Source organism: Macaca thibetana, chromosome 5 (assembly GCF_024542745.1).
Source record: "Macaca thibetana thibetana isolate TM-01 chromosome 5, ASM2454274v1, whole genome shotgun sequence".
Taxonomy (NCBI): Eukaryota; Metazoa; Chordata; class Mammalia; order Primates; family Cercopithecidae; genus Macaca; species Macaca thibetana.
This window is the reverse complement of record NC_065582.1, coordinates 173,341,969-173,351,930: the sequence shown is the minus strand read 5'-3', so window position 1 is coordinate 173,351,930 and position 9,962 is coordinate 173,341,969. Positions and strand designations below refer to the sequence as shown.

At 55.3% G+C, this 9,962-nt stretch overlaps 1 protein-coding gene across 1 annotated transcript; it reads right to left on the bottom strand.

Moving 5' to 3' along the window:
- Nucleotides 1–1,475: 1,475 nt before the first annotated feature.
- Nucleotides 1,476–5,158, bottom strand: NKX3-2 (NK3 homeobox 2). Its single transcript, XM_050791661.1, has 2 exons — nt 4,599–5,158; nt 1,476–3,175 (listed from the first exon to the last, which is right to left on the bottom strand). The coding sequence occupies exons 1-2, from the start codon at nt 5,062–5,064 to the stop codon at nt 2,640–2,642; spliced, it is 1,002 nt and encodes a 333-aa protein (XP_050647618.1). The 5' UTR covers nt 5,065–5,158; the 3' UTR covers nt 1,476–2,639.
- Between the last annotated feature and the right edge of the window lie 4,804 nt (nt 5,159–9,962).

Sequence of the window (9,962 nt, the reverse complement as noted above, 5' to 3'; positions counted from 1 at the left end):
CGACCCGGACCTCAGTGCCTTTTCCTACTCGAAAGAAACTCCCTGGTTCTTTCACCGCCCAATCGGCAAAGATGGAGAACAAACTACCCTGTTAAGACGCAACAACAAGCAACTGCCTTTTCGGAAAGGGAGAAAATCCCTCCTCCTAAAAAAACCCCTCAGTAAGTAGTGATCCCTGGGGACAAGAATGGAGGAGATTCTAGCATTATCCGAAATGTTCCAACTCTCTACAAGAGAAACACAGTCATGATGAATTGTACAATTAAAATAGAATTGTAAAGTATTAAAGAAACGAGATGATTGCAAGAACCATATGGAAGGTAGTTGGACTCGAGTGGGGGACCGGGTGGGAGTGTGCATATCACAAGGGCTTTTGCCTCTTCCTTTACATTTTGCTGTTTCCGGAAGCGGGGATAATTCTGTAAAACGCTTGTCACCAAGCTGCGCCCGGGCCGGATCGAGGGCTTGCGGGACCCCAGGCCAAGGTCTTTAGGGTATCAGAGCTTGGAGGCCCTAGGGCTGGGAAAAGTCGCAGCTGCCCTGGAGAGCGAATGGACCTTTCGGCCTCAGGTGAAATTGAAAGAAGCCTCGGCCTGGGTTTTGGTGTTTCCCGGCTCGGGTCCCGCGGACTGGAGGCCTCAACGCCGGCAGTGTGGCATTAACTCTTCCTTGCTCGCCGGGAACTCGGCTTGAGCGGCTAGTGAAGGTGAGCATTTAGCTCCAGTGAATCCGTAGCATTCCGGGGAGTCTGGGAGCGCCAGCTGCGTATTATCATCTGTAAAATGGGGTAATATATAATGGTGCCCTGCCCATTCTCTGCTCCCGGGGTAGGCTTGGTGCGGATCAAATGACGCCCTTTTGTTTAGTGCGGGGATGCGCTCTGAAACCTTGTAGAGCCCCAATTGCACCCGTCCGAGGAAAACACTCAGGTGACCCTTCTCCGAGAGACAGGTTATTCACGCCTGGTTTGCAACTAATGGCTTCAGAATTTTAGCAGGATTTTTCACTAAACCACTCTTGAAACTAAAGACTAGATAACGTAGAGAAACGCTCCTAAAATCGAAAGCAGAGAGAGAACAACAGGGTGGGGTGGGCTGAGGAGAGGTGAAAGGGTTGGTACATTGGGATGGGGGATGGACATTGGCTGGGGGTTCAACCACGGACTCTTACTAGGCTCTGAAACCAATGGTCACGGGGCGGTTGGGGAGAAATCCTAGGAATTTGTTCCCGGTTTCAGTGGGATTCCTCCATGACTCCTACAAAGTCCCCGAAGCCATGATTTCTCTGAGCTGCCCAGGTTTATACCCTGCCTGAGGAGTGGGTGGGCAGCAGGGCTGCTCCCAGGAGAGACTAAGCATCCTTGTCCAAGACCGAAAAGAGGTTGGAAAAGCCCCAGCTATTTCCAGCCTGCCGTAATACTGGTTCCCCCAAAGTCGGAAAGAGACAGTTTCAGAGAAAACACGGCGTCCAGGAGGGCATGTTAAACTAAAAGTTTATAAATTAAAGAAAAAATACAGCGAATAGAGCTTCCAAACTTCACAAATCTTTTTACAGTTAATACTCTAGTTGAGTGCACAGTGCCATTAAGGAGGCGAAAAGCGGCGAGGTTGACAAGACAGGTGGGATCTCCTGTTTAAGGGTAAGTGAGGGGCGGATAGGGGAGTCCCGGGCCAGAGCGCAGGAGTCGCAGAGGGCGGAAGGTAGAGACTGAGGGCCAGGCAGCGGCACTGCGGTGGGCGCCCTGGAAAGGCTGGCCAGGGATATTCACATTGAGTACAAAAATAATCGTCATTTGAATACAAACAACTGAAAAGTGCTACACGTCTTAACCTCCTTTAAACAAATAAAAAGAAATGAAGGAAAGTTTCCGCAGAGGGCTGCCCGGGTGTGCCCTCTCCTCCTTCCGGGGCTCCTAGGCGTTTCCTGCTTGTGCAGGTACCTGGACTTCAGAGAGGGAAGATGTGGAGACCCACGGCTTGCACCACACTCGGAGGCCCCCTTCATTACATTCAGCACCCCAATCGGGCGCCCCCACCCTAGCTCTGACACAAGGGAGGGGTGGAGCAGAGGGCCTGAAAACCCAGTCCTTCACTTTTCAAATCAACCCCTGGCCTGGTGCTGCCTGGGACTGCCAGGGTTTCGCACCCCTTGGTTACAAATGCAATTTCCAAAAATAAAAGATATGTAGATACACATAGATTGGTAGCATGGATACCATGAACTAGTGTGGCCTAGTGCAGAAAGCTCCCAGCAGGCCAGAAATTCTGAGGATTCAGGCTATGTGGTCTCCAGGAGTTCCGGCTTAGGGAAAACCCCACCCCCAGGCAGACATAATTCGAATCCAAATTCAACTCCAACATTGTCGTGATAATAAATAGAGCCCAGGGGCTTCCAGGCAGGTGGGCTATCAGGGCCCCTAGGCCATAGGGTGCCTCTGTTCAAATTAGTAAAAGGCGCCCCCTCGGGGCAGACTCAGCCCAGCTGCCAGGGGACAAGTCCTGGCTAACGGGAGCTGGAGCTGAGTTTCACCTCCAGGTGCCTCCTTGGCGGGGCGCCCCGTGCAGGCTACAGCCTACAGCTGTCAGCGGCGGTCCGGAGCCGGGGCGCGGGAATCACTCGCTGCCTCAGCCCAGGCCGGTTCACTGGGTGCCTGCGGCGGCCGCGCAGGTGGAGAGCGCCCAGCCTGGGAGGCAGTAGTAGGGGTAATAGTAGGAGGGCTGCAGTGGCAGAAGCGAGGGTGGCCGCAGAACTTCGCCGGGCAGGTATTGTCTCTGGTCGTCGCGCACCAGCACCTTTACCGCCACCTTCTTGGCGGCGGGCGCCGAGGCCAGCAGGTCGGCGGCCATCTGCCGGCGCTTGGTCTTGTAGCGACGGTTCTGGAACCAGATTTTCACCTGCGTCTCGGTGAGCTTCAGCGACGCGGCCAGGTCGGCGCGCTCGGGCCCGGAGAGGTAGCGCTGGTGGTTAAAGCGGCGCTCCAGCTCGAAGACCTGCGCGTGGGAGAAGGCGGCCCGCGACCGCTTCTTGCGTGGCTTGGGCGCCGCCGGCTCCTCCTCCTCCTCCGCGACGCCTGCCGGCCCGCTGCCGCCCCTGCCGCCGGCCCCGCTGCACAGCGCGGACATGTGTGCACCTCTGGGGCCAACACCGTCGTCCTCGGTCCTTGGGCTGCGGTCGCCTGCGGACCCCGGTGGGAACAGAAACAAGAAACTGTCAGCGCCACAGACGAGGTGAGGCCAGGCCTGAACTGCAGGGGTCACGGGGGTGGGGCGGAAATACACTTTGATCCCACTCAAGCGGAGCCGAGGTCTGGGAGGCCCTGCGCCCGGGAGACCAGTCTTAGAATCTTGCCCCACTGGGTATCCCATCTAGGCCTCTTCTGGGGAGGGCGGCGGACTCAGTCGCTGTGTCAATGCTGTGTTGTCGAGACCTGCTCCCCACCCTCTCTGGGTCCTAGGCTCCCCGCAGTAACTTGGGGCACTACACCCGAGCATCCGCGAAAGCCCTCCCGGCTCTCAGTGCTGAGCATTGGGGTTCTAGACTGCATTTCCGCCTCTCTGCTTGGGTTCACGAGCCTCTCCACACTCAGTTCACACGCACACACGCGCACGTCATCGCAGCACACACTTGTCTAGTGCAGGTAAGGGAAGGTGGAGGCGGATACTGGGGCCAAAGGTATTTAGAATCTTTCACCCTCAGCCGCCTGGAATTGCTGTGAGGGACATGGAAACAGGCTGAGCCAAGGCCTTAGATGAGAGGATGGACTGGAGAGTAAAGAGAGAGGATTGCCACTGCCTCGAGTTTTTGGACCCTGATCCCACACCAGCTTCTCGGTCTCGTACCCGCCCCTCCGAAGAACTCCAGCAGAAAGGTCCAGCTCTCCCCTGTGCTGGAGGCCTACAGAAACTTGTACCCAACTAGGGCGGGCACCCAGGTCTTCCAGACCACAGGACAGGCCAGGCCACGGCTGAGGAGGCCTCTCTCCTGCCTCCGTGATGAACTATAGTCCCACTCCGGGATCCTCGGCCTAGGGCTGCTCTCCCAGACCTGGGGTCTGAGAAAGCCAAACCAGCCGTTTCCCCAAAGCTCTAGTTCTGCAGATTCTCAGCTCTGGCCCACTCGGAGGTATTCTTCACCACCTATCCACCTACTGTGGGGCCCGGCCCCGGGACCTCGAACTGGCAAAGGTCTCTTGTCCAGAGCTAGGGCACTGGCTACTTGAGGTCTCTGCAGCCCTCACTTCTCCGCTTCCCTGATTTTGGGCATTTGGGGACAGACATGGCAGAAAGCACTGGCGATGAACTCAAAGACTCCCGACCGCAAGAGGCAGCGGTTCTCCCAACCCAGTCTAATGCACATTGACCCAGGACGTCTCAGGCCTCGCCCCAGGACGCCGGGTTCTGAGGAGCTACTCCGGTCTCTCGCGGGCTCAGTTCCCGAAGTGGCAGAGCAGCTCGCGCCAGAGTGCAGAACTTCAGGACTTGGCCAGCCTCCGAGCCCCAGGGCGCAGGGTGCTCACAGCCGACCACCCCACTCGGCGTGGTTGCCCTCCGCGTCCATCCCCTCAGCCCGGCCCCCATCCCCGCGAAGCCGCAGCAGACCTGAGACGCTGGCGGACATCTCGCTGTCGCTCCGGCCCGCGGCTTCCTCCTCTAGGTCTTTGGAAGCGGCCAGCTCACAGACCGGCTGGCCGAGGCTCAAGGATCCCCCCGCGAGGCCGGCCCCGCTGGCCCCTGGCGCGTCAGCGCAGCGCCGCCTGCTCTCGTTCTCCTCGCTGAGCGCAGAGTCCGAGTCCCAGCCTTCCGGGCTCTCCGCAGTCCGCCCCGCAGCTGTTCTGGTACCGGCAGGAGACGCCAGCAGAGAGTCCTCGGCGCCCCCCAGCGCGCCCGCGTCCCTCTCCCCAAAGAGCCGCCAACAGCAGACAGCGGGCGCCGCGGCCACCGACACCGTTGTGCCCCCGGACGCCGGGCGCCCCTCTGGCGCGGCCAGCCCGCCGCGCTCCTCTTTTTTGTTGAGGATCGCCTGGATGGAGAAGGGCGTCAAGGTGTTGGCGCCGCGCACAGCCATCTGCGCCGCGGGCCGGAGCGGCCGCCGGGGCGGGCAGCTGGGGCGCCGAGCAGCTCCGAGCGGGACAGAGAGAGCCGGCGGCCGCAGCGCGAGTGAGCCGGGTGTACGAGGCCGCCGCCGCCCACTCCTGCGCGGCCCAGCAGCCCCCGCCCCACTCCGTCCCAGGATCTGCGCCGACCCTCACCCCCACCTTAGAGGCCCACCCCGCCCGGAGACCCCCTCCCCCCGAATCCAGAGCCAGACGCTCTCCTTTCGCAGCTCAGCTGGATTATCTCATCGCTTCTCGCCCTTAGGGGCGGGCCGGGGTCTGCCCCCTCGGGGGACGTGAAGGAGGATTGGCGGGGGCCCCTCCGTGGCAGCAGTCCCCTCCCGAGCGCCGCCGGGGCGCACAGCCCGAGTCACTTTTTCTTTGCGCGTCTGTCCCTTCCTCGCCTGCAGGATTTCGCTCCTGGCCCGTCCTCCCCTTCCCTGCTGGGCAGGCTCTTCCGGAGCCCACCCCCGGCGGCGGCGGCGGCGGCCGCGGCCGCTGGATTCCGAGAGGCGCGGGGCACCTTTTTACCCCCTGCCCTGGTTTTATCTGTTTCTTTTCTCTTTCCTTCCCTTGCGTTCCACTGTACCACCCCCTCCCGCCCGGGTGTCATTCCTCACTGCTGAGTGACAGCCTCAGGCCACACCCCCCCCGGGCTGTCCCGGGTGCTCCTGGCCGTCCATTGGCTGGCTCCATTTGGGCGACGTTGACTTTAACAGACAAAACTGGGCACGTTGCGCCGCTAAAGACAGGGTCTAACTTAACCCCTTCTCTCCTAAGCCTGGTCCTCGAAGCACCCTCCAGCAACAAGGAGGCTCATCCACCCCAAACCACGTTTCTTACCTCTGCAGATGTATCTATCCACCTATTCCAGCGCTTTAATAGAACCCTGATACTAAGTTGAGTCAAATCTGCGGAGAAAATCCAAGATAATGCAGTTCCATAAATCATGCTCGTAGTTTCTGTTCTCTAGGAAGGATTATAAACACGAAGAACAAAATGCATCTTTTTTTTCTCCCTACAGTTTCGCCGCTTCCTCACTGCTAACGTTCTTTGCTGAAATGATCAGTTAATTAAGATCACTCTAGAAATATTTTTCTTTCCTCGTCGTCTTTGATTTGATTCGATTTTTATAGAGGAATTAGAAAAAAATGGTATAATTAGAACTAAAGTCAGGAGAAGAATTGAAAGGCATCTTTGGGAGAATTTCTGTAAATTTTATGGTCGTTTCCCTGGCAGATCAATATTGAATTTAACTGGAGTTGGTTAAGTTTTGCATCAGGAAGAAAAAAAAACTTTCAGTTTTTAAAAAATATCTCTTGTGAGTTGAATAAAATTATAAATAGATTGTTTGTTTGTAAAATTATACCTTGGAATTACCATAAAGTGATCCAGAAGTGACAACACTTTTTGCTCTTTAAAAAATAAAAAATGCATTGTATTATGTAATAGTAGGAACCAAGCTAAGAAATACAGATATTGTGGGTATATAAGAATATTTTTAAATGTGTTATTCCTTTTTTAATATAAAATTTGCTCAATTAACGTACTTCACTGTTTTCCATAAACTTTTTCACAGAGAGTTAACACCAAATACACAAACTTGAACCATTAAATACACTTAAAGGACTATGATTTTAATTTAATACATTGCTAGGATTGGTAGTTTTGGTGTCATTAAAATAAATAACATTTCCCCTTGTTGCTTGCTTTTTGGTTGTTCTTTTTCTGCACCGCAGAAGGAAATACACCCACAATTCATAGTTTTCAGCCTCAGAACGAGGTTTTGCAGCATCTATACTTTCCAACATTTCGGCTACACGATGCTTTCTTGCTTTGTGCAAACCTTGTAGGGTACCTGGGAAAAAACATCCACTTGAGGTCATTGCCCTTTATAGCTCTTTATAATTACATCAGTTTTGAAGGAACGCCGTTTAAATTTGGTGTCAGTGCTCAGCAAGTGTAAGGACGCAGAGTGGAACAGAGCAGAATGCTTACAGTCTTTCAAAAACAGTGTGTCCTCTCTGCTCCCGCTGTATTATTTAAATTACCGTTCTCCTCACTTCAGGCAGGGATGTTGGGAATTATAAATAGTGAGGAGATTGACACCGGTTGCCTGGAAGGTAGGGGACGGGCAGGTATGGGTTTGGTGTCCCTCACAGCTATCGCTTTGCAGGTTTAGGACTTTGTGCTGACAAATAATGGAGTGAGATCCGAACATAAAGGCAGGCAGAGATGTCTGGGGGTTGAATGGCCGAATACTATAGTAGGTTTGGGGCTACGTAAAGACTTGCTTGAAAACATCTACCATTTAGTTGCGAATCCCTCCCCTCTTCCCTTTGATTAGATGTTTAAAAAGAAACCCAAATCACAGTTGGACATGCTCCTGCCACAGGCTTGGGCAGAAGTTTTCAAAGCATGAAAAGATGTGATTCGGCGATTTTGAGTTGTCGGGTATTTTTGTGTCCTAGAAGTGTGAGAGAAGGGGCTACGTTCTGCGTCTTCCGGAGGCGCAAAGCAAGGGAGTCTCCTGGTGTCATCTCGGGCCATTGCGGCGGCGCTCAGTCGATCATTAGGTCTGTGGGTGACTGTAGGCAAGGCCAGGAGTTGGGTGCTTGGCGCGGAGGGTGAACTCACGAGTGTTGAGCTGCAACTAGAAGCTGCTCCTAGTAAGGGGTCGGGTGGAGAGGAAAAGAGCATGGGGGAGGGGAGGTGGTTGGATGCCCAGAGATATCCCGGCGTTAACTACGGAGTCGGAGTCCAGGCCCACAAGTGGGGGTGTGTGGCGAAGGCGCAGCAGGCCTGCGCCTGTCGGAGGACCGCAGATCTGGACGTGACCGCGCGGGCGTGCCTGGGTCCCGCTTCGTGCCCATTGAGGGCGACTTCCTTCGGGCTCAGCTGTGAGCTCCAGGAACTCTGCAACCTCCCGACAGGCGCCACGCTCCGGCCTGGGCCCGCCCGGGAGTTGGCGGAGCTGCGCGGCCCGGCGGGGCGGCCGGCGAGGCTTTCGAGAGGCACCGGACTCGCTCGGCGTCCGCGCCTCTCTACCCCACCGCAACCCCTCTGCGCCCCCGAGCCCATTTTTTACTAGTCTTCTGCCTCTCTTCCTTTTCCCTCTCTCCCCTCCTCCTCCACATCTTTCTCTCCTTCCGCCTCCTGTTCCTCTGTCGCAGTTTGGATCCTACGGGCCCCCTATGCGCCGCGCCCTTGGGTCCCCGGAACCGCCCGGGCTGGGGGTGCTGCTGCGCGGTGAGACTTCCGCGGGCGGCGGGCGGAGAGCGGGACTAGACTGCGAAAGCCAAGGGGGCGGGGAAGGGGAAGCCCCCGCCCTCGCGGGCGCGGTAAGCTGCTGCGCACGTGCCCGTGCTCCCGTGGTTGTGGGGGAGGTGCCCAGTGGGCTCGGGATTTCCTGGCGGCGCCACCGCGCGCCTCGCCCCCAACGCCCGCCACCTGTGCCCTGGGCCGCCTTCCCTGACGCCAGCGGCCGGTGGGCGCGCACGCTGGGTGCTGCCCAGCAACCAAAGGCCATGCGGGGCTCGTCCCTCAGATGCCGGTGACCTTGACTGAAGTCACCTGCCTTCTCTAGCTTCCAGTCCTTTAAAACGAGGGTTTGGACCCGGTGCCTTCTGAAGCCGGTGCTTCACTGAGTAAGCAAGTGAAGGGGGGGTGTGTGTGGGGGGTGGTGGGGGTGGGAGGAGGGAGGGGCGGTGTTGCAGGCTCTCCAGAGCCAGGTCCAGGCAGAGGTCGCGCCCAGCACTGACGGTCGGTCCCAATCCGCAGACTCCCGAGGGCGATCCAAACCGCCTAAGCATCCCGAGTCGAGCACCCGCGCCTGCGTTCCTGAGTCATCCAGCGCCCTGCAGCGTTTTTCATGCACATGGTCCGAATATATCAGACTGCAGAGAGAGGCTGTATTGTAACTGGCCAGCTTATAATACTCTAAATAATAATATAAAAGGTAGTTTTATATTTAACAAATATTGCTCACTGACAGTGTGCCCGGAACCAAAGCCTATTGTTTCATTGAATGTACACACCCTTGGGACTGGAATGAGTAGAAAACATTGTTATTCCTGTTTTACAGATGGAGAAACTGAGATTCTTGACTATCAGTAAGTGGCTAAGTCAGAATTTAAATCAGGCTTTGTCTGATATCAAATCCAGTTGGATTTTCTACTCTAATCGGTTTTTCTCATTAAACTTCAGACTTAACGTTTCCCATCATAGACCTTACCCATTTTTAATTGCTTATTCATTGGAAAGGGAGCTTCGTTCGGATTTAAGGTAATCAAAGAAAAAATTCAGTCAGCCAAATCTAATGACTTTTTTTCTGTTCCACGCATTTGAAAACAAATCACACCAAGGCCTGAGGATCTTAAACCTCGTTGTGTAGAAAGAAGGAAACACACTATTTTATTATAATCAACAAACTAAACCGTGTGTAGAGAGAGACAGCCAGGTGATGGAAACTCATTAGGTTCAGAAACCAGATTGTGCACGCGGTTCTGAGAGACAGCCAAGCGACCTCACGCAAGACCCTCTTTGGGGCTTAGTTTTCTTACCTAAAAAACCAGGGTTGAAGATCACCTCTCAGGGTGTTAAAAGGACATGTGCCAGCTTCGAACCCGCCTGGGTACAATGGAGAACGAGCACCACCTAGCGGGAATCCCTCTGGGGTTGTACGTACCTTTTATAGGGAGGTACTGGAATAAGCAGTATACAAAACGGACTGTTTTGCTTCTAGTTTCGTGTACACAGTCTTGCGCTGCCAGGGATCTAATAGCGGAGATGTTTTATTTTAAAAAACTCACCCAGGCATGGTCAGCACCTCCACTGAAGACTCACCTCGCTCCAGGGCCAAGGGGGAGGG

Excerpts from the sequence above, each read along its gene's own strand:
- NKX3-2 (XM_050791661.1), bottom strand. The coding sequence starts at position 5,064 with ATGGCTGTGCGCGGCGCCAACACCTTGACGCCCTTCTCCATCCAGGCG. Across the intron at positions 3,176-4,598 it reads GATGTCCGCCAGCGTCTCAG|GCGACCGCAGCCCAAGGACC; the intron begins GTCTGCTGCGGC and ends CGGGGTCCGCAG.